The sequence below is a fragment of the Plutella xylostella genome, chromosome Z, assembly GCF_932276165.1.
Source record: "Plutella xylostella chromosome Z, ilPluXylo3.1, whole genome shotgun sequence".
NCBI lineage: Eukaryota > Metazoa > Arthropoda > Insecta > Lepidoptera > Plutellidae > Plutella > Plutella xylostella.
Genome location: NC_064012.1, coordinates 5,993,483 through 6,019,223, shown reverse-complemented (window position 1 = coordinate 6,019,223; position 25,741 = coordinate 5,993,483). Strand labels below are relative to the sequence as shown.

Below are 25,741 nucleotides of genomic sequence, written 5' to 3'. Positions count from 1 at the left end.
AAATATATTTTGTGAAATATACCATGAGTCCTGTGACGTTTGATTGACAGATGCTTATGCCTAACTGAAAAAATCTGATGCTGAAACTGAAAAAACATAAGTATAATTATAAATAAGGAAATTTTATTTATTAAAAAAATCACGCGTTATTAATATTTATAGTTTTGTAAAAACTGGAAAGGAAAAAAAGTTCTTGAATTGATATTTATGTTATATTTGTACAATACAGTATTAAATAAATAAATATTTTTATGTTAAGACTGCTTTACAAACATGAATTTCTGGTATGTACATACAGTGGCAATAGATCACATACTTTAGGTAGATCTGTAAACTTTTTTATAAACTGCACACATATCCTATCCAGTGACGTAAACAAAGTTTAGACGCGAATAAACATTGTTATTAAAGCCGCCGCGGCACTCTGTCGTGTTATGCAGTGCGTGCTTGATCCAAGATGGCAGTTGAAGCCTTGTTCAGGTGCATGCGTTAATCTCCTTGGCGTATTCACTGAATACTATCTATTCATAGAGCCTTATTCGGGACAACTTAAAACTGCAATGCGATAGAGTATTCACAGTGGAATGGCAGATAGATAAATCATTTTTTCTACCACTTAATACACACAAAATAGTTTAATCAAAAAGCGTAAGCACACCAAAAAGGCCAAGTTGCATCGCATAATAAACTCTTATAACTGCGTGAGGGTAAGCGACGAATCTCTTGTCTATAGCTTTCTAAACGCTGCGTAACTTCGAATAGTTACTTACTTATAATATGGTAGGTACAATATGCTTCGCGATGGAGAGCCACATTTAATACGCCACCTGGATACATTGAGGGCCACTCTAACATACGAAAAACTAAGTTTAAGTGCTACCCTAATCAAGAATGTATCTCGTTGTATTGAACGTTTCGATTGTGTGACAGCACAATGCAGCGATTACAGGATACTATTTTCGAATCTACACAAACATATGGAAAAAACAAATGTCACTTTTGGAACTGACAAATTTGCCTTACTTAAACTTAAATTTGACAGTGACAGTTGATGATACCGTTATTTTTCAATATGTTTTTGTAGTATCGAAAATAGTATCGAATCCTGTGATCGCTGCACAGCTCAAGAACAGTTTTCGTTCGCAAGTTTTTTGTTAAACTGGAGTAACCCTCGAGGTGCCGACTCGACGGGAGCATTGTGCGACGGGATGGAAACCACCGGTACACTTAACTAACACTTGTTACTATCGAGCGATGATCAAGTATGACGTATTTATCGAGTTTGTTTTCTTGCCATTTTATAATTCTCAGTGGGAAGGTGTGCCCTATATAACATAATAACATAGAGTTTTTAGGATTATTAAGCCCTGCTTCTCTTTTGAGTTATTTTATTGCATTTTCAATATTGTCTTAAAAGCAATTTTTCCGATTAAACTAAGCATTTAGATTTAATACTAATTAGTATTTCCTTTAACATACGGCGCACAAACCATTGAAGGTCAAAGCCAATCCGTAAGTAGAAAAATAACATAGAGTTTTCAGGATTATTAAGTCTCTCTTTTATGAAAAGCTTAACAAAGATAAATCCTTTCCTCGAGCTTGGGTTAAGCAGTTAAGTCCGGTATTGTCAATGTGTGTGTGAGCGATGTCAAGTGCAAGTAAAATAGAATAATACAATATGTTTGTCGTGTATTTATCAGATTATTTTTGTCTGAAAGAGCTTTCCCGTGGGTATTCTCGTATAAAAAGTTAGTATGTTTTCGTAAGAATCAGACGGACCTTTTCAGAAGGTTTGCTGCTAATATCGTGAGATGATAATTTTATATACATAAGCCTTCGATCAGTTGCTTCTTACGACAATCTGAATCGCTGCTGAATATAGTGAAGTGAACCATTACTGATAAAATGCCACCGCCGAACGAAATAATAACTTGCTATAGCTACCGTACCACCATCGACACAATAAGCAATAACTGTGCTGCCACAAAAAACTTTAAACATTGTCTAACAAGTGCTTAAAACTAAATTTGACAGATTTTGTAGGCGTTTGACAGCGCTAAACAACTTTTAAACACTGTCTATTTTTTGTGGCATTGCCCTAACAATTCAAAAGAAGCGTCGCTCGTCTAAACTTCGTCAGATCCATACAACTTACACTTGTCCAAAATTAATAATGCACATGCAGATCTTCACACCCGAATCATTAAATCGTAAGAGCCTTAAAAAAACACTTGCATTTTGCACCTTGTTCGAAAGAAATAGGAGTCAATATCATGTGTCACATAATCGAAAACAACCGATCTGTCAAAGATTTCTATGCGCATTATCAATTTTGGAGCACTGTACATTTGACAAGCGAGCGACGCTGCTTAAGGATTGTTAATAGTAATAGCATAATAGCTAATGTTCTGTGGCGGTAACCCCACAGCACCTGCTTACGAGGATTTAGAGCTTTTAGCACTGTAATACGGCGTGGCAATCATAGCCGCGAGCACAGGATTCGAAACCTCCGTTTACGTTGCGTATCGTCAAATGTCACTGTCAAAATGTAAGGCAAATGATGATGGGCACCATTATATGGAAGCTGGGACCAGCACCAATAGAAATGAGTGATACGTCGTTGAAAAGGTATTTTTTAGCAGAATATGAATAACGGAAGCGCTAGTCTTGATTTACTGTCCAATTAGAATAATCGTACCTTGAAAGTTTTTATATTTTATTTCTGTAATTTTAATGTTTTTGTTAGTTTTTCACATTCATTTTTAATTTTTATAACAAAATGATCATATTTCATATAATATTATATTTGTTTATTATCTCAGTAAATAAAACCAGATGAAAGTAATTTTTCCAATTTCAATAATACGTGTTTACGTGTATTACGCCCTAACTGTCATCAGAAGAGAGAGTGCAATGCCATAGAAAAATACTTCCTTCCGACGAATATATTTCAAAATGGACAACTTATACGGATTTGTCGTCATAATACTTTTTTGATCACTTGAAAAGAGCTATCCAACGATGTATGTCTCGTCTTTATTGGACATAGGTCCCAAAACGCCCATTGTCATTTGTTAGTTCCAAAAGTAATAATAAATAATAAATATGTTTCCATATGTTTGTGTAGATCTAAAATAGTATAGAATCCTGTGCTCGCGGCTCAGATATGACGACGAAGCAATCAGGTACTACGGTCTATCGCTGATTACCTACGGTGGCGTAGCTTGTCGCTATTATATGTGGCCTGAGCAAAAACTTGATTTAAGGGTGCGTTGTATTGCGTTTCATCGCATCGTCCCAAAGGAACGGTCACAGAGAATATATGGCAGCGACAAAGCAACACACCAATAAGGCCTAGCCCTTTCTTGTATTCGCCGTGGAAAACATGACAAATAAAATTATGGTTTATTTGTCATTTTGCATATTTTTACTAAAACATAACTTACCGCCAAACCCGAGTCCGAGTTGTTCTTTGATACATTGTAGCACAAATTACAAATAAGTTAATAAACTGTAGTGCGAATGTTTCGTAAATAGTTAATAGGTAAGTATGTATGATATTATGTGGATTCAAATGTTATACCAATATTATACAACGAGCCCAGAGTGCACGTCTAATGTACTGTTGATCTGCCTTATATAAATAAATAAATAATAAAAAAATATATTATCCAGTCGGAGTGGTGCTACGACGCTACGTCGTAGTACATTGCTACGTCGTAGTACTCGTAGCTCGTAGCACACTACGCGCTACGGAGCGGCGCCGTCAAGTATCAAAATACATAATATTACATTCATGAAAAAATATATGATTGTAGTCATGAGGTATATTTAACTATCTATATATTATATGTTTTAATCTAGTGCAGAGCTGTGGTGCGCTACAGGAAAATGTCTCGTCCTGTCATCCGGGAGACCGTGGGTTCAAATCCTGGCATGTACCAATGAATTATTTTAAACTACGGAATTTCAGAATAAATATTATACCACGAGCTTATGTGTTATATTTTATGTAGGTACATAATGCCGTGACAAAAATATGTTCATAAAGTTTTAACGTTGAGAATACAATATCATTAAATCAGTTGAGAATACCATCATTAAATACTTAGGTTCCTTTACCTTACAAAAGCAAACGTTATCTACAACTAAAATCATTAACATTATTATGGACTAAGTCACTTTTTACCCTCATTTTCTTGCAACATTGAAGCCCTGAGTAAATTCAAATTTGTGAAAATAAATAGTAGCTATCTTACTGAGGTCCCATTCCTTTGATGTGTGCCATGCTTGTGTTCTTTAGCTCGGCTTAGTAAATAGGTCAAAGTCAGGACACAGCTTATACCTATTGCAACGATATGACTGTTTTGTTTGTGCTAACGACTGCTACCATATATGGATTTCAGCTTTAAGTAAGCTGAATTATGCAGATAGATTACGATTCATGCACCAAACTGTATCCATAATAAATGGAGGTAGTTTTTTTTTTAAATATACAGATTTACTTAAAGAGAATGTTAGAAAAAAGTGAATTATATCGCATTATGGCTCCGTTGCACTGTTGCAGAAGTACCAACACATTTTGTGTCTTCTTTCTAGTATTTATGTTTAACAAAGGAGAGATATGTACTATTATATACATACATGAACTTACTGTACTCGTGTTTATATTGGTTAAAGTCTGTTTTTTAATATCAGATACTAAATTGACAGATTCTGAACAGTTCATCAACTGCTGATTGTCCCGCTATTAACTGCCAGTTTCAATAACTCTATCTACCTATGACCTGTGGTTAATTTCACACTATTATGACACATATTTAAAGTTACAACCTGTCAAAATCGTATAAAGGTAACTACCAGACTGCGGTAGATAGAGTAATTGAAACTGGCAGTAAGTGACATGTGGTTCTATTGAGGGGACAATCGAGTGATGTTCAGCATGCTCGTTACGCAATGAAGATTTCACGCGTTTACTGGTAAACCTACTTTATTTACGTGAAGTAGTATTTCTTCAATATGACCTAGGTATAGTGTGACTTGAACTTGATTTCTTTGAAGTAATAGCTTTATTATGCTATGATTTTCTTAAACATTTTTTTTTAAAGTGGACTTAACTATTCAGTGTACCTTCGAGGTACATAAACATGATATCTAATTGAGGTAAGTCTTCTGAATAATAATCGCTAATATTTGTATACGTGTTTATAACGTATATTGACGAATTAATCATGTATAGTGAACTCACGAACTCATAATTGAGAAGCAGCTTGCTAACCACGAATGATCCCCCAAGACCCACATATACTCTACAGTTTGATTCAATCATGTGTTTTGCTTCATTTCTTGTGCTAGTCTAATCTATTCCCTATGTGCCAGTCATTAATATTTAATAGTAACGCTTTTAACTCTCTTATTAGTGTGCCTATCTATGTTAATTGAGTTTTGGGTCACCAAAAATGGGGGTGACGACAATTCTAATAAAAATTCTAATGAAATAAAAGATTACTGATTATTATAATTATGATGTTATCTGTGCTTATAATTTGTTAAATATTAAGCTTTGCCATTGGAATTTTACGTAGAATTGCATGCGTCTGGGTAACAGTCTGGGCATTGTTGTGTTGTCATGTGATAAACCCGTTAAGGTGCGCGCAAGGTATCATTTTTCATTGGTCCCCACGTTTCGAGCACTTTGCAGGCATCGCCCACACATGGCGTCCAGCAATCGTCCTTTACCTCACAGAAAAGGGTGAGTAATACATGCATAAGTTGTTTATTATTCCCCTTATGTATTCCTGATAATGATTTTGAAATTTTAAAATCCCGATGTATATTCAACGATGCTGGTTTTTGTTTTAAACAGCGTTGAGTTTTAAACATCGCATTATTTCAAAGCTCACTTATATTCCAAGTTCAAAGTGAGCGTTTTGTCTCATAACTTTTCTTTGACTGAGAGTAAACATAAATAAAATACTGAGATGCAATACTCAGAATTCATTAGCAGAGGAACTTTGAATGTGGATCTGATTCTACTATGTGGCATGAGCACATGCACATTGTAGGTCCAACATAACGGGAGTACTTTGTTGTGTATATTTGTGTTGTAACGTGGCCATGGACACTGATATTTTGGAACTCCGAATGGTAACATTATAATTATTCCATGTCAATTGGAACGAATTCCAAACGCAAAAATAAATTCTGACCTTTTTAGTCGATCGTCCGTTTGTTGGTGATAATTAAGTATCATTAAAGTTATTTTAATTAATTAATCATTACTAGAATTTTACTGCTCATTTCAATATTTGGACGATATTTAGGGTGGCTTTTATAAAAGTGATAAATGTATTTAACTTTTTATTTAAACACAATTTGAAATTAAATTTCGTAAAACATCTTTTACCACGACTTAAATATGATTAGTAATCTGTTAAACCTAAATGCGGTCAAATGGCTATTTAACTTTACTAAACACATTTATCTACTGTCATGGCGTCAGTCGCGGCGACCAGCTGACCGACCGGCTGTCAAGAGAACTTTTCCATTTCTAGCATTTTTCCTCAGTGATGTCTAGTTGTTGTCTGTGAGAGATTCAGAGGTCATTGTTCAGAGGTTATGTTGAGGTTATCTAATAAATAATGTATTTGTGGGATATTTTGTTTGATGACGATGATGAAGAATTACTTCTCTTTATGAATAGACCTCGCTCATTACGCTATATTGCAGAAAGAACTAACTTATTTGAGACACTACCGGATAAAACATTTGTTAGAAGATTTCGTTTGACAAAACAAACTGTATCGCTTCTACTACAAGAAATTCAACAACATCTTGAATTTATTTCCACCAGGTAAGTAGCTAAGGTATTGAAATAATAAAGTTATCTGACTACATCATTATCTTATACTTTTATTTATAAGTAAGTACCTATAATTATTGTTACAGAAATAATCCAATGAACCAGTTGTTATGCACACTCCGATATTATGCAACTGGCAGTCAGTTAATTACTTGTGGAGATGTGATAGGTGTGGAAGAACCAACAGCAGCTTGCAGAATCATTCATAGAGTTACTCATGCAATAGCATTATTGTATAAAATATACATTAAATCTCCTGATACCATTCAGGAACAACGTTTTTTTGCTCTCTATAATGTGCAAGTATGGTTCTAATACATTGCACAATAAATCTTGTTCTTCACTTGTAAAATTAGGGGCACGAACACGAAGAAGCTGCTTGACTATTCATTTTACTTTGAAATCACAACAACAAATAAATACAAACACCACCAAAGCCGAAATAAGTTTTGTTTTGAAATAAGTAGTGTTATTTTCTCTATGTTTGAAATTGATAGATTGACTCCGTTTTACGCTGTGTCGTTTCGAATGTTCAATAAAAAATATGAAGTCTCTCATTAAAAGATGTGGAACTGAACGTAAATAACAAATCGCAGAATGCTAAACGCATTTAACTAAATATTAATCAAAAGACCATGGTGAATTATGAAGATAAACATGTTTAGGATAAAATTGTTTAGTGCATTAAACGAAATTAGCTAAATGAATTTATGTAGTATTTAAATAGAAGTTCGTAACAGCCACCCTTATAGGTAGAATATTTATTGAAAAAAATGTTGAAATCACTAGTTGTATTTGAATATGATTACTAGTGTACAAAAACTTTTCACTCACGGATTTGCCGCAATAACAATTTCTGCGAATTGTTAATCCAAAATAGACAGTTTGGAAAGCCATTCGGAGTTCGTAATTATATTTCAATATAATATGATAAAATTGTGCTTACAATAGTTATATATATGTCAATAAAGGGCCTTGAAAATTCATTTCCTACCCGATACATAAGTGTTTTTATATAATTATTCACACTCATGCTTTGAAAGTGGGTGTGTTTTGCCTGAAAAGAGGTAAGAAAATAGCTCCTTTGATGCCCGGGAAAATAGCGTTCTTGCATATAATTGTAATGAATTCTTGCATATGAATGACGATAAATTTTAAGATAATGCTTTCTAATGGTGATTTCTAGAAATGGTGGTTTGTGTGCACCACCCTTGATTTAACGTCATGATAATACTCCAAGAAAACGGATATGCGAACAGTCTGTAATATACCTATGTACCTACATACATCCGAGTATTCGATCCCTGATAAAGATTTTATTTAGTTTGGATGCTCTTTTAATTTTATAATCAATGTATTTTCCTCGATGTTTGGCATGAACTATAAACACATAACTATAGAAATACTTGCTGCGCGATGGTAAAATTATTTAAATATTCAATGCCTTTTATTTTAAAACATTAGTATTATTATTACAAGCTATATTTAAAGGTACTCCCACACTGAAAGCATAAAATACCTTTAAATTTAGACCTGTTAAATCTTCTGTTTAAGATCAATTACCATTCCCATTGTCTCATAAATAATTTCAGATTTTAGCAGCTCTGAATTTTTTATTTTATGTGCTACAGACACCCGAGTCCGCATTGTTCTGTGGCTACATAATAGGCCCATTTTTTAGTCCAATGTCCGTCGCCTATTTATACGACGTATGATATAACATAAACGCCCACAGTCGATCCCAGGATTTCTGTACATATATTATAACGTGGGTGTATACAGGGTGATTGGTAATTAGTGGCGGACCCGTTAAGGGGAGATAGAAGAGGTCAATTCTAGTCGATTTCAATAAGGTATGTACTATCCGAAAGTTAACCATTTCTGAAATATTAATAATTTTAGAATTTTATAAAAAAATCGTACATAAAAAGTTTAAACATTTATTTAAGAAAAAGTACACCTTTTTTAACCACTTTTTTAATGGTTTTACATTATTAAATAATTGAAAAATAATAATAGCTATTAAATTTACATAACTAACGTTATCTTAAGCCATAGGCTTCAAAACATCAAAATTAAAATAAAATAAAACAGTCACTTTACAGAAAAAAACCTTAATTAAAATAAAAAATCACATAACAATTTTTGTTGCAAAATAGCTTTAAAACTTCAGTATTTCATTAGCTTTCGAATGAGGTATAACAAACCGAAATTGGCCAAGGAATGCAAAAAATATGACCAACTGAACACAAAAGGGCAGGTAAAAAACTAGAACAAAAGAGTCACATGAGTATTGTTATCTAAGGACTACTTGGCAACCTTTTCAGTCCGCTCCTGAAATTTAATGCGTTCGGATGTGTTTAAGAAGCGTCCGTAGTCGAGCGGGCCTCAGTGATCGTAACTGATCACTGCGGTTAAGCAACAACTGGCACGTTTAGTCATTGGATGGGTGACCGATTTCAACTGGTTCTTTTCTGGACGCTTCCGTTCTTCGGACGGCACGCTAAGCCGTGGGTCCCGGTTGCTGATTCGGCAGCAGTCGTTAAGCCCAGTCAGAGGCCTTCGGGCAGCTCGAAAGCATCTGACAGTCGGGTTGCCCACTTACCCGACAACTCACCCAGCACAAGCTTGCTTGTGTTGGGGTTCACCAACCCGCACTAGGCCAGCTTGGTGGACTAGGCCTAAACTCTTCTTTCAATGGAAGGAGACCCGCGCCCTAGCAGTGCCGTCCGAAGAACGGAAGCGTCCAGAAAAGAACCAGTTGAAATCGGTCACCCATCCAATGACTAAATGTGCCAGTTGTTGCTTAACCGCAGTGATCAGTTACGATCACTGAGGCCCGCTCGACTACGGACGCTTCTTAAACACATCCGAACGCATTAAATTTCAGGAGCGGACTGAAAAGGTTGCCAAGTAGTCCTTAGATAACAATACTCATGTGACTCTTTTGTTCTAGTTTTTTACCTGCCCTATTGTGTTAAGTTAGTCATATTTTTTGCATTCCTTGGCCAATTTCGGTTTGTTATACCTCATTCGAAAGCTCATGAAATACTAAAGTTTTAAAGCTATTTTGCAACAAAAATTGTTATGTGATTTTTTATTTTAATTAAGGTTTTTTTCTGTAAAGTGACTGTTTTATTTTATTTTAATTTTGATGTTTTGAAGCCTATGGCTTAAGATAACGTTAGTTATGTAAATTTAATAGCTATTATTATTTTTCAATTATTTAATAATGTAAAACCATTAAAAAAGTGGTTAAAAAAGGTGTACTTTTTCTTAAATAAATGTTTAAACTTTATATGGACGATTTTTTTATAAAATTCTAAAATTATTAATATTTCAGAAATGGTTAACTTTCGGATAGTACATACCTTATTGAAATCGACTAGAATTGACCTCTTCTATCTCCCCTTAACGGGTCCGCCACTAATTACCAATCACCCTGTATAATGAAATTAAAGAAACGGACCATGAAATTTCTTTAAAATTTAAATATCAGTTACTGTACGGACGTTTCAGAGCGAGTTAGAGCGAGCGGTTTCAGAGAAGCGTATTTTGGCGCAAATAAGCTTGTTTTTGAAGCGCCTACGCGTACCGTATTTTCGTACGCTTCTAAACTTGAATAAGCGCTATTGATACTGACACATCAGTATTTTTTTAAACGCAACGCTTTTTTAAGAGTGCAAGCTCCAACGACAAATACGACGTAGTCAGAAACCGCTCTCATGAACGTCTGTCAATGTTACTTATTGTATTCTTAACTTGTGTGGTTACAGCTATCGTAATGCGTGAATTTATACGTTTGTCTTTGTCCGAAGGTGTCAGAGCGAGGTGGCTATTCACGCCATGCAATTCCTGGACGTCATCGACACCAAGGACCCTCAACTGAAGATCAACTTCTATCGTGTCACGCTGATTGAGGCTCTGCCGTACATACCGAAGGTAATTTTTTTTTTTCATTGATTATTTCAATATTTCTTAAACTGCCATTAATCTGATTTTTGACCGTCCATATTACCGTTGCTCTACTGTGTTATATTAATTCAGGTTGCATACTATGTTAGTCAGCTATACTTTGTTTCAAAAGTGTTAAAAATAGCAGAAAGTGAATGGTTAACGTCTTAATTTGAACCCCTTCTAATTCTATTCCTTCTAATTTTTTAACTGGACTTTGAAAGTCGTAGAACTAAAGTTGTTCAGAATGACCACTGAGTCCCAACCATTCGGTTTAAAACACACACGTGGAATGAAAAAGTTCCACCTGCCATTGACTGGCAGTTTTTATTGCTCGTTAATGTATACAAGTGCACCGATAACATTATTTTCGAACCTCCATTCGCATTTCGTATCGTACATTGTCATTGTCAAAATGTAAGGCAACTTTTTTAGTTCCAAAAGTTTTTCCATATTTTTGTGTATTTTCACGTTAGCCTGTGATAGGGGCTCAGTTTGGCAGCACCCTTTAGCCAACCCCCTTTGTCGGCAGAAACTGCGCTGGCAGCACGTGTGGCCGCTGCTTCAACAGGAGCTCCGCAGCACGGAGGTGCTGGCATCGGTGCTGCAGCCCGTGCTGTGGCTCGCCAACGACTGCTCGCACGACGAGTTCTCTGGCTACGTGCTGCCAACTGTCAAGTAAGTGGTCCACCGACCCGTCTGCCGACTGTTAAGTAAGCAATCGGCCGACCTGTCTGTAGAAATGTTCAGTAAGCTATCGCTCAACCCGTCTGCCGACTGTTGAGTAATCAATCGACCAACGTGCCGAGCGTGGAGATGCCAATAACCGTCCAGTACTGGAAGAGGCCCCTGTCCTGCAGTGGATTACGGACTGCGCGTGAGGAAGCCCACCGATCGACACCGAGTGTACCTTTCGTATTTTGGACGACCAGTTGCACGCAAAATGCTTACATTCCACCAATTCGGAGATGTGCTGAGATGTCAAAAGCGGAGACGAGAAGAGACGTTTTTCAACTCAGTGAAATCTACCCAAGCTTTGCGGAGAAACTAGGAGCTGTCAACGGTACTCAAGTCGCACGTCACTCTCCGCAATAGCACTCACATCTCCGCTTACAACGAGCCATACAAATAAAGATAAAAGATAAGATAAAGATAAAATAAATAATGTATAACACCCATCTCCGTCATAGTGATTTCAACTGGAGCTTAGCGTATACGAGATATGCAGAAAAATAAATTCTAGTGGTTGTTAAAAAAACATCTCTTCTCTCGTCTCGGCCTTGTTGGAGTGTAAGCCTAACTAAGGTAGACCTTACAAATAAATAAATATATTTTTATTAAATAAATATATTCCTGTCAGTTTCTGTCTGTTATACTGTCGAATTATGACAGCAAATAGATGTAAGATCGACCTCAGGTTAAACTTCCATCGTAAAATTGTGCTGCTTGACTGGTACGCTTAAATTAATATGTTTTTATATTACTAACTTTTTTATTCTGGCTTTTAATGATGAAGGTAAGTTTAAATTAATAAAGATAAAAAAAATGTATTAATAGTATTTTATGCGTTTTGTGAAGTTTCAGGAATGGTTCATAACATTTTTTGTAAATAATGCATTTGAAAGTGTTATACAGAATAACCAAGGGGTATATTGTTAGGGAGTATAAATTTGTTCGCAGTTCAAAACTTTCCCAACTCGACACTGTAAAATACCTAGTATCAAAACTTTTCAACTCGATAGATACGAAAATAGATCTTAAAGTATCATCGGTGAACTATCTTTAAATTGCATACCTGTACTTATATGTTCAGGGAAAAATAAATAAGTAGTTCCGTTTTATTGAATGAACACATTTTATTGAATTTTTTCTTTACTTTTACTTATCTTAAAATAACCTCTCTAGATCAGTGAGTTTTGTAGCCAAAAAAATGAATGGCTGGACAAACTAAAAAAAAAGATCATTAAGTGTTGGAATTTTGTAAGTGGAACTGTTTCTTTGCTCGTGAGTGTATAATCCGACACTATAATATGTTTCAGATCTTTGTTGGAATCACCCAAAACTATTCGAGCAACCGTCACGATTTTCGAAAGCCTCCACATTATATTGCGGAAATGCCAGAGGAAGGAGGTCAACGGCGACATCCTGCCAGTTCTCTTCAGGTCCATCGAGCACGACAACAGCCAAATACAGGTACCTAGTCGCTATTTGTTTTTTTATAGCACACGTGAGAAAACTTATTTATTTACGTGAAGTAAGTAGGTATATTTACATGGAGTTAATAAATGTTACGAGGCCAAGAACATTTTGTGTCACATTGGTTGGGGTCACAATACTTATAATGCCGTTATTTTATATATCTAGAATGCGTTTTCATTATTACGGATTACTGTGTTTAATTTAACAAATAATATCCACGCGTTATAGATTAATTACTTCATATTTGCACTATCTTATTTCCCTTTTATTAACGTACGTCAAGGCACCTTGATTAATTAATTATACATTTTCATTTCCGTATCAGTTTCACACTGTGCGTAATTAATGTTAAATCGGTATTTGCTATTTTATTTATTGAGCCATAACTGTTTTTATTATAATGCATTTATAGGCATGGATACACGAGTACCTACGTTATATTATACGCGACTTCCCGGAATATTATTATACTAATAATACACCTAATTAACTAATAGCCCTACATATTCGAAAATTCGTGAACTAATATATTCACCATACTTTGTTGGCCACGTGTTATTTTATTAAGGGCAGACCATCTTTTTCACGGAAGTCCAAATGTCAGGTAACAAAGATTATCAACAGAAGTAGAACTTACAACCTCATCACTCATCAGCAGTATCAGCATTGGGTACCAATAACGCCCTAGGACATGTTAAAAACTATCCGCGACGCTTGCAGGTGGCAGCCCTGCTCGCAATGCAGAACTCTTCGGACTTCATCGACGACAAGTCGCTGCACACGATCGTCTTGCCCAAGATAAGGGGTGTTCTCGAGAAGAGCCAGTGCGATGTGAAGATTGTGAACCTGGTGCTGGCATTCTATGAGAAGATTCTGATGCGTCTGGAGCGCGGCCACATCGTGGACAACCTGCTGCCGAGTCTGTTGTCTCTGCGGCTCAGCGACCCAGAGATCATTAATAAGGTTGTCAGTAAGTATCGAAAGAGACACAGATGCGTATCAATTTACTCGACGTTATAATCGGCAGTGCAATGTAAGCTAAGCTGTTGCGAAATATCAGGAGCGCTTTTTTCTGCATTTGCGATTGTCTGAGCGGTAGCTAAGCGAGCTTACCGGGCGATCGACGCGTCGCTTAACCACTCCGTTGTTGATGTCTTCCACAGAGCTGTACAGGACGATGCTAGTGGAGCCCAAGTTCGGTCTCACCACCAACCTGATGGCCACCAAGATGATCCCGTGCCTGGCCCCGCAGGCCGTCAACCCCGCGCTCAACTGCGACCAGTTCACTAACCTCATGGAGGTAACTATTAGACCAACTGATTACTTTCTATTCAAGACCTATTTGGATTTGTAGTTGTTGTTGTTGCAGTCCTATGGCACCCGCGAGGTGCAGAGGGTCTCGGGTTTAATGACGTGTTGTTCCGTAGATCCTGTACGACATGTTGGACAACATAGACAAGGGGCAGCGCTACAAGATGAAGCTGGAGGCGGCGGCTCACATGTCAAGCCCAGAGCGCTACCGCAACCTGCGCCACCAGATGAGTACCGACAACATGGTGGCGCCGCCGTTCAATATCCCCAACCTGCGCGTGGACACCCGCAAGACCTCCTCGGCCGAGGACATGGCCCGCAAGAACTCCATGACGGCGCCACCGAGTGGCCCAGCCAGCGCCACCGGCAGCGTCACCGGCGTCTTCAAGAACAAACTCGGTACGACTCAAACTCCTACTATTCCAGGCTAATAGATAATTTATCTCCATGTATCCATCTACTTCTCTAACCTGCCGGTACAGGTCTCGGGGGGTGGCTGTTCGGCTCCAACAACTCCAACAACGACAGCAACTTCCTGCGCGTGTCGAACGTGTTCCCGAACCGGCGTCTCTCCGACAACACTCTCATGACGCCCAAGATCCGCATCGCACCGTCGTGCGCCTCGTCGCCCGGAGGCACCCCCGGCGGCGCCTCGGGGCTGCCCACGCGCCGCCACTCCAGCATCGGGCCCCAGGAGCGCCGCGGCTCCGCCGTCAACCTTTCCCCGCCCACCGTAAGTACCGAAAATCCACTCGTAGTCGTCACTAGTAGCGATAGCTTCACTACTGTAGTCCAATTATTCGAGTAATGTAACCATTCTATGATAACCATATTATTACCTTTTTTATATACCTACCTAATTATTTACTTAGCCTAGTGAACTAATTTGTTAGACGAGTACTAATTTGATTACTAGATCTAGGTGAGTAGTGGTACTGGTAGAGAGTGCGGGAGCGGAGGCGCGGGAGTGACTCGTGTTGTGTGTGCAGGGCTACCAGTACAGGGCGGGCAGGGGCGGCTCAGGGTCCAGCCTGTCCGTGCCGGCGTCGTCGCATTGCGCCGTAAGTCCCTCTGCGCACGCGCCTGACTGACTGCGATCCCAAACCCTCTTTCTGAATGTCGACGTGAACCGGCTTGATACTTTGTTGTTGGACTATCCCCTTCCGCAGTCGAGACTTCATCCCACACCGACTGGGAGTGCTAGTATCATTTTTCACACCATCACCCGTGAACGAACTTGTTGGCGTTTCGAGGAATGACTCTTGTCGCGTGCATCTACTCTTCCATTGCATCGCATCGCATTATCACACTGTACTGTACCCCTGTGAGCGGACCTGATCACCCTTCCACGAATCGAAGCTGCATGTTCTGTTGGTCGCATGCCGCGGCCGCGCTGTTGGCGGTGCCTCCGTGTGGTCGATGTTCCCTCTCGTCCGTCATCACATCACTGACTTCTACCACGTAGCAGATAACACCGTGTTGTCTTAGAATTACTATCACCCAATCGGCTACTTTTCAGGTTGTTACCAAAAACTGTTTAAATATAAAATTCTAAATTGATTGCAGCCCAATGCAAAGTTTTCTTTTTAAAATTGGCAATAATATCGTCGTTTTCCTAGTAAAGAAATACGCAGTTACACAGTACGCACGAGTAAACACGTAGTCTACTTAACTCGATGCATCGTTATAACTTTCCACTTTCCGATAGCAAATGTATCTCTGATCTTGAATTATGAAGTAGACGTAACACATCAAGTGGAACAAGTCTCGTAACCTTGAGAAGCAACATTTACACTCGACTTGCCGATTGCCACTTGCGAATGATAATATAACTTATAATAGTTGTTATAACTTTGTTCTCCTACATCTTTGCATTGCGCCGCGATATTCTCGGAGTAAATTCCGGATGTTCTTACGACGACTATAATTTTGTCTGCTGAGTAAATGTTCTTTTTATTTTCGCCACCTTTAATTTGACTGTGGCAAAAATATATTCGTCGTAGTCTCATTGATAATAAGACAACAATTGCGTTTTAGTTTTGCTTATTAAAATGATTTATGTTGAATGTTAGTTGTGTATCGGATAGCATCTGCTCTCTTTGTGCCGTGCCGGGTAGTCGGTCTCAAGCTCTGTCATTCACTGTGGCTATCTTTTCTACAACGCAGCTTTCACGGGGCATGATCGTGAGTATCTTTCCAGGGGGCTTTTCACCTCTATTCATCTTTACTGTATCAGTGACATTCACCTCACATTACACTAAGATGTTGCCAGGCACAACTGACTACACTACAGAACTTCCAACGTGATACGAACAAAGGTGTAACAGTGTTTGTTGTCAAACAATATTGTACACAACACGACATATCGATCTCCGGAAATATGTTTCTGAAATTCTTATCAGCTTGAATAGGAAAAGTCAATCGTTACCAATATGTGCAAGTTGGGCCTTTTTTCGTATGTGGGCAGAAAGTAACTCATTACATAATTATACTAACACATAGTCCTCACGGCAACATCTCCGTGAAACTCACTTCATCAGTAGTGGCGCTTCCGTCTGTTACACGAACAGTTTCAATACCCAACACACGCTTTTGTTTTAAAACGTTACCTACTTTTTTAAGGCATGCTTATTAATTAGTTACTTATTAGTTTATTATTAGCGTTTAGCTAATTGTAGTTTTATCGAGAGGGCTTTTTACGAGCACCTGTGAAGTGGCAGGGGTTTTAGACGTAGCTTTTGCTGATACAGTAATTAACCTCCTGAAAAGCCCTGTCGTGTCGGTGTGACTATTTTATTTTATGATAATTATTATATAATTTTGTACAATTCGATTTTTAATTATTTTAACACGTTTTTTAATTAACTCGTTTGTGACAAATACAGAACACAGCTTATTTTTCGTGAAGGCTTGACAATTACGGATTATCCGTTATCATTGTTCGTAATGAAAAATTAAAGTTGGATGGTTTTGTGTTTAAAATATTACTATTTTGTGTGCTTCTTTTTTATGTGGCTTTTGGTTTAGTAATTAATTTTATATTTGCCTTATTATAGCAGTGGAAATAATGAACCAACCAAACATTGTGCAGACTTATCTACTCACTTTTAGATAAACAATCCCAGGTTTGAAGGTAGGTATCACTACACATACACCAGGTACCCTATTCCGAAATAAAAAACCATGGAGAACTTACTGAACCCTAAGAATAGAGCTTTTGTCATTTCAAGGGAGAAACAAAAAAAAGAATCCTGATAAACAAAAGAAATTGAATATTGAAAGAGCAAAGGAAATAATTACATTAATGAAGTACATACCTACTGTCGCAATGGTAACTGTATAAAAAACCTATAAAACGATCCTTAAAGCACTAGTTTTTTTTATAATTCAAGCAAACACAGCCTCAATTCAACGCACCAAATAAAAATTTAGCACTTCCAACACGACGATTGGCGATCCTGCACGATCCACCCGCGACCAGGCGCCCGGCCTAGCGCCACGGCCTCTTTACACTGCAGATACTATAACAGCATTCTATGTGGGGTGTTCAGGGAGGCTCGATGCCCAACACCTCGTCCAGCGTGCCCTTCCTGCTGACCTCGTCCATGCAGTCCATCCGCTCCCGGCGCCCGTCCGCCGCCGGCGGCTCGCACGGCTCGGGCATACTGCAGCAGCTCAGCAGCGGAGTGGTAAGGCACCTTCCGGGGGGTAGCTCTAGCCCGGTCCACCACCACTACGGCCGCCACCACCACCACCAGTCCCACTGGAGCCACACCCTCCAGGGCGCCACCGCCGCCGGCTACTCGGCCATCCAGAACACCGCCACCATGGCCGTCAGGAAGTGCCCCTCGCTCAATATCACGCTCTCCCGTTGAGCGCCCGCGCCGCCGCCCGCTACGCACAGGACGCCGCTTCTTAGACGACGCATGCTTTTCGATTCCGTGTGCCAACAAGTTCTTTCCGTGTCGTAGTTTATTTAGCCGGCGACTGCTCCGTGAGTTCGACCCTCGCCCGGCTCTCGCCAGCCTCGACCCGTCAGCGCGCCCGGTAGACCTCTCTCTACTGGTAGACCCTGCGTATAGGTCCCTCGTACGTTTCGTTATTTTAATTTCAGTTCGGCTAAACTTTTTGTCACTTCTTTGTGGTTGCAGTTGTCTATCCACAACTGTCTCCAATATGAATAATCGTAATATGTAAGTTGTTCAATTACATGTTCTGTGTTTAATGAATGTTCAATGTAATAGAAATGAGTGTCTAAGATAGTGCTTTTAATGGATAGTAATTACTGGATTTACTTAAAATGCACTTAAGTAGTGTTTCAAGGATATCACTGAAATTAAAATAGCTAAATCTGCGAGCCGGCACTGAGCCGCCCTAGCCCCTCGACCGCCGCTTCGATTCAGTCTGTCTGCCGATACGGCCATCCCCGTCCGATCCCTAAGTGTTAAGTAGTAGTTTTATTAATTATATCGATGTCGTATATAAGTATATTGTTGACAAACATAGTAGTTGGTTTTTGATTACAATAAAAAAGTAATCTATCAGGATCACATCTGTGAGCCTAATCTTATAGCTCACACAGGAAAACAAGTCTATTATTCTTTCAAAACATATTTATATCAGTGGTTGAGAAATACAGAAGCGCAGGTTGGACTATTATGTAATTTTGATCGGATTCAGATGTCTATCTAAGCCGAACTTTTATGAAAATTAACTGAAAAAGTTTATTATATATGAAAAAATGGAATGTAAAATTTACCATTATACCTATTAGGGAAAACGAGGTTATGAATATAGGAATGAAGACAGCAGGATGTCGTCTGATGGTGCTGTGATATGTTATTATAGGGAATGCTTTAAGCAACTTTTTCTTTCATTTGTAACAAAGTATTTAAAATATTATAAATAAAATCATGTACCATTGAAAAGTGAATAAATGAGGAGTGTGCCAAAAGGCCCCTAGACCACTGTAATGTACTTTCATGAACTATTAAAATCACACAAGACTAACTTATATCAATTATCATTAATGATACTTCTGTCACAAAATTGCGAAGACTGTCCTTCGTAGTTATGTATATGTATTTGAGATATTTACATATTATGAGTATTATATCGTAGGGTAGTAAAGGTTCGAATTTCTATTTATAACTTAACCATCTTTCTTTACCAAGAGGGAATTGCTCCTTCCAGGAATATAATACTATGAATTTCGGATGGAATAAGAGATAATGGACTATTTTGAATATAAAATGTTTTGTTCTTTGCTGAGGTCAACAATTTATTTTATGTAATGGTAAATGTAGGTACTTAAACTTAAGTTATTGTTTCATGAGTTTTATAACGGTAAGCCATTAGGTATACCTAGATGTTTTAAGTTTTCTAACGAATCATTTCATTGTAATCGTTCTTATGGTTTTGTGTATTTTTTATATTCGATTTTTAGTAGGTAAGTATAATATTATTTTTGGAAGCCTATCAAGGGAACGCACTTTTTGTAGGAACAAGTCATGAACAACGATAAAAAACAATACATAAGTACATATTTTATTTTGTAACGGATCATAATATCAATAATATACAATGAATATCACTTTATTTTATTTTCATTACTAAAAAAGGTCTCAATAGGTAGAGAAAATATAAAATATTTAAAATATGAAACAAAAAATAACAACTTTGTCAAAAACAAATTTGCAAGTAGTTTATTAGTTACATATCATGTACTTATATTATTTTATTACCCATCTATATATTTTTGTCGGCCGGTGTCAGAGGAAAATATTTTATAATTATGTATAGGTATTTTATGATTTATATTTTGTAACAAGTCTCACAAGAGGCTAAGAACAGTATAAAAATATCATAATTATATTATTTATATACCTATAGGTACTATTTTTACACTTAATTTATCCTTAGCAAGCTTTTTCCGCACGATAGTAGAAAATCCGTAGCTTACGGCTAAATCTCATCGCATTTAGTATTAGATATTTATATAGGTTTATTTTATATATTATATTTGATTACTTTTTATTTTGTATAGCTATAATATTGTCTATTGTGTTTTGGAAACTACCTAATTTATATTCTTAGCTGCATATTGTACTTTATTTATGAGCTATTAATCACATGACTACGTTACCAGCTTATATAATTAATACGTAATATTATCTACTATTATAATTTGAATATAATGGTCAATATATTTTCGATTTTGGGTTATATATTGATGAAAATAGGCTTACGTATATTATTATATTCAAGAAAATCTATAAGACCTACCTATATATTTATGACAAACTTTGTGTTGTATTATTTAAAGCTTTAGCAATGCTGATGAGTTTTGGTCATAATAGCTAGTGTAGTGGTTGGTAGTGGTGTTAGCGTACCGTAGCTTGATCTCGGCTAACAGGGCGGCGGCGGCGGCGGTGGTGGCGTCGCTCGTTCTAATCTTATTCACCTTTTATTGTGGTTGCTTCCAGTACCAGCTGTTTTCGGGGAAATAAACACAATATCGTTAGAGGGTAGAGTATTCCGGAGCTGGGGCTGCGCCTGCGCCGCCACGCCGCTCCACGCGCTCCACGCAATGCACGCCGCGACTTACACTACTCTAATTCAATGTCTACATCTAAATTTTATCCCCCTTTCATCTAAATTTTATCCACCTATGTCAAACCCATATTATAATGTATTGTACTAAGCATATCAGGACGTGTTAGCTCCTTAAATTGGCTATGTAAACAAAACCGATGACCCGTTGGATTTCCGTGTTATTCAAAATTGTAAAACTCAAGATAATGCAGCGGCCTAAACGATGCGTCTGCCGAGAGTGAGGAGGATTGAGAGAGCAAGTTGGTTTCCTATCACGATTGCATGCGAAGAGCCGCGTCTGTGCCCTCACCGGATGCTGTTTGCACTTTCCTAACCTTGTAGCGATACCGACACTTCCCACCGAAACGAAGTTACCACCCCGAGTCGTTGCATGAATGACCCAGGCACTCCTCAACGTAAGCTGCTCGGTTGCTGTTGCTTATCCGACATTGTTGACCTATGTTTCACGTCGCACACCCAGTATTTATTTTATCAATCTATGTCCATATTTTGTTATGGCTAACTTTACCGTCGGAAATTTAATTATGCATGGAGCCCCGAAGATATCAAAATAATAAGTTTGTGAGCTTTTTAACTTTGTTAAATTTGCATGAGATTGCCGGTTTCTTCTGGCATGACATCGGCATCGGCTGTCTTTTTCCCAAAGCCATCTGGTTACCTACGTACCTATAAGTACTCTGGTATGTAGACGCATGCTTGTGTGGTGTGTCCAGGTTGAGATACTAGGTTGAGATTCAATTTAAACTTGACTTGAAAGATCTCATAATATTTTATTCATTATTAATGAGCTTACATTTTAAATTCAGGTTTGATAATGATATGTATACATGAAGGTTTTGTTGCCAAATATTAACACCCTTTGAATAAAGTATAGTATAATTATTTTTATATTTTGTATGCTACCTCTATTATAAATTTTTACCAAGCATATTTTTTTTTTACTAAAGAGATTAAATTTTTAACAATGAAATGTAGGTAAGTATCTACTTATATAAATGAATGTTTAAGTATATTCAAAGCAAAGAATGTACGAATATTAGAGATCCTGCTAATAGGAAAAGTCCAGAAAGTGAGAAAATAGGGTTCATAACTCTTAAATTATAAGATTTGACTTATATAAAAAATATATTTACGTGTAATATCAAATGTTTAGAGGGTAATCGTAGTTGTGACTCTACATTGAGACCTTGCCTTTACTAATCTTTATAATATATATTTATGAACTACTTCTTTTCTACTAAAAAATCTTAGAAACTTTATAACTAATTATGTATTATTCATTACATAGTAGTTACAGCTAAACATTTACGCGGTATCTCAACAAGAAAAGTAAATAAATCTACCAGTAACTTCTAGTATGCCGCAAAAATGCACATTTAGCTGTAACACGTTTTAAATATTTATAAATGATTGTAATTTGAAACACAATTCCCAACTTTTGCTAATGTTACTGTCCCCCCTTCCCAGTCAGTTCACTAAAATGGCAGATCCGGCTTTTTTAAACCTCATAAATGCAAACACAGGATTATCTACAAAAATATATTCTCAAGAAAAAGTAACAAAAAGCATACCTTCCGAGGGTTGTGGTGATTGCTCACAGTTAGGGATATCTGTGTAATGTGATAAAATGTTTTTATACAATCTATTTACCAAATGAACCTTATACTGTACCGAGCTTTAAGTATTTAAAATACTGTCCTTCACTTTGATACTTAGTAGTCGTTTTTTTAATGTTGAGGGCCGTTGAGCTTCTATTCAACCTTTAAATTCTATTATCTACCTAAAATTTATAAGTATATATTATTATAAACATTATATCGTGCTATTGTATCGTCGGTCCTTCCCTGTGTGATAGCTAGGTATGTGAATCGTGATCTATCTGAATGACTGCTACCTTTCTAAGGCTACAATAACTCTTGACTGCATTGTCACTTTCATACTTTCCTTCGTGTGGTGCGAAAATGACTTACCTAGTGTTTACCTTTCATATTGTCTATTTTTGAGATAATTAGGATAAAAAACATGCTATTTGAAATTCGTGATAAATTTATAATTTTTTGAAGAAACCAAACTGGCGATATTGCCTTGATGTCGAATGAGTTCTGTAATCGGAACTAAATGAAGACTATTGTTTTTATTCGAAACCGTAATGATATGCGACTGTTAGTTTAATTGATCATTTTATTTAAATTAGGTAGGAGATCATTATAAAATTTTGGAAATTAACTTTTATCATTTTGTATCGCATTGTTCATTCATATGACTTAAAAAATATTTTACAATATGAGGTATTTATATCACTGGTTCTGGATATGCATCCTGAAATTTACTTAGATGATGTATTGCAAGTCTTTGCTCTTTCAGACTTGCATATTTCCAAACTGTGAGATAAGCTTATCTTAAGATAAACTTATCACAGTTTTCTCATTTTATATATGCAAGTATTGTTCTGTCACTCATTATACCGATAAGAATACCTTTATAACTACATATTTAAATGCAACGCATTCATGGCACCACTATAGGTTCATCGTTCTCTCAACTCAGTCTCAACTGATTGAATTGAGGACGCTTCGAATTATCATTGAACTAATCATAATCTTAATCAATTAATCAAAAACTTACTACGTCATACTTAATATGTTTGTATCCTATTTGTCTATGTACTAAGCGATAGTGCATAGTACTCTTATAGGGCTATTTCCCTACATATTTAATGGAAAATATTTTAAGTAAATAAGGGAACGAGAATTAAGTTTCGAGGATCTTCTGATGCCTCCTGGTATATCAACTCTGAATGATAGAAATGACGAAGAAAGGACTTAGTTTAAAGATGTACTTTATTTGTATGTTTAAACAAAAAAAAAGTATATTACAAAAAAAATATGTTATTCCTATGTGTTACCAATATATTACATCTTTAGCGATGTTGATCAGATGTCTACTTACTTATTTGAGAATCTAATGAGTGTTATACAAGTTAATAAAGTTTGTGTCAGTGTTGCAAGTTTAAAATGATAACTTTAACTGTGCAATAGGCAATAGATAATTCATCTAAATGTTATACCTAGAAAACTTCTCATGTTCTTAACCATCCTGAAAATGTATACGTGAACCATGTAGTAATTAAACGTTTAAAAGTAAAATGCGTTTTATTGCTTCACAATGATCGAGCATCGAGGCACCAGCGGCAGCGGCTGGCGGGGCAAGATCTCGTCCGGTGAACCAAACTCTGTCGACGACTTCCTGTCTGCAGATTCTGCAGGTACCTATCTATGTCAGTTTTTATGTACCTACTAGGTGTTTTCTGAACAAGATGTAGGTACTATGCTACGTTGCTGTGGGTAGAGAATGGGTTTGATAACCACCAATTGGTCCACATAGCATTAAATTGTATTCACAGCAGTGCTAAATGTGCTGGTAGGTATAGTGTTGGTCCACATATCATAGCAGTTATATTCACACCAGTGCTATATGTTATGTGGGCAACTTAATATTATGATAGGTGGATCTCAAAAGCATCCTTCGACACCACGTAGCATAGCATTGCACATGTGGGTCGAACATCACCAAGTACAATAATTTAGAGGACATTAAAACCGAATCCATTAACGAACTTTTTTGTTGGTGGAAAGGCACCCTAAGTAAAGTTATAAATACCTACTTAAAATAAGTTTTGGATCACAAACAACAGTTTTCCAGAATAAGCTTAGTTCAGCTACTAGTATTATGTCACTGCATCGTACCTACTGCTACTAAATATTGTAGACTTTGTGGCACTACTCAAGCGTACGATGTCTATACTGGAAAATGGAATAGGAAATAGTCGTCACCGACGAACGATGGTCTGACACCATTCGTATTAAGTATAATAAGTTAGTAGGTACTCAAGGAAAAAAAATATGTTTCGAAAATATTTAATATCTGTTGGATTACATAACCTAGGTTAAATTAATCGTCAAATTAAGTATTGGGGCATTGATCAACAGAGCGGTCCAAATACGTACCAAGTACGACATATATGGACTAATAATTCATTGGACCTATGTCAAGTGTTGTTCGAAATAGAAGTGCCATTAAATTGGATAGAGCAATATTCTGTGATGTGGGTTCGTATTATTCCTTTTATCTATACCATTTTCCAGGGGCAAAGACATGGGTGACACTTTAAAATTTTCCATTTAACGCATGAATACTATTGCAAAATATGTCATTTTATTGACAATGACCACAGATAATATATATTTCTAGAGTAAGCACTTTGGTAAAATGGAACGTACTAGAGATGCGACACATCAAAGTCGACATTCTGAAATCGATTAAAATTTATACAATATTAGAATTTTTACAACATTGTACTATACAAGTTGTCCGAAAAATCAACAGCACGCTAAAAACTGATGCAAGGTGGAATCGAATTTTCGATTTTTTACTAATGTCATTATTACGATATTCTGGCCACTCCTGAGCTAGCCTCTAGCTCCTATAGGCCCTTTGAGGGACAATGTTGACTTTTGGGACATCCTGTATAATATAAGTGACCAACAAATTTTATATGGAGAACCATTTTTTCTCGCGAATTATCTGGTTAAAGTTGTAAAACAAAAGTTGTTTAGAAGTATCACCCCCTTTTAGCTTACCACTTTTGCAATACCTTGTATTTTCAAAACTATTATTTTAGGGTATGCAGCCAGAAACAATAGGTACATCACCACCCTTCACTGCTAAGAAAATGTTAAAATTGTTGGAGGACGCGTGTCAACATGTCACTGGCGAACACTGGGCAAAGGTGGTCGATAG

General features: G+C 37.0%; 1 protein-coding gene across 1 annotated transcript in view; it reads left to right on the top strand.

The window, feature by feature from the left end:
- LOC105380227 (SCY1-like protein 2) overlaps positions 1-19,964 on the top strand; it is a 124,658-nt gene extending 104,694 nt beyond the window's left edge. Inside the window, exons 10-18 of the mRNA XM_048632577.1 lie at positions 10,681-10,804; positions 11,349-11,494; positions 12,856-13,009; positions 13,736-13,985; positions 14,179-14,315; positions 14,443-14,725; positions 14,809-15,059; positions 15,316-15,387; positions 17,878-19,964. Of these exons, the coding sequence (XP_048488534.1) occupies positions 10,681-10,804; positions 11,349-11,494; positions 12,856-13,009; positions 13,736-13,985; positions 14,179-14,315; positions 14,443-14,725; positions 14,809-15,059; positions 15,316-15,387; positions 17,878-18,201 (1,741 nt within the window). The 3' untranslated portion in view covers positions 18,202-19,964. The remainder of the gene's footprint in view (positions 1-10,680; positions 10,805-11,348; positions 11,495-12,855; positions 13,010-13,735; positions 13,986-14,178; positions 14,316-14,442; positions 14,726-14,808; positions 15,060-15,315; positions 15,388-17,877) is intronic.
- Positions 19,965-25,741: the final 5,777 nt, after the last annotated feature.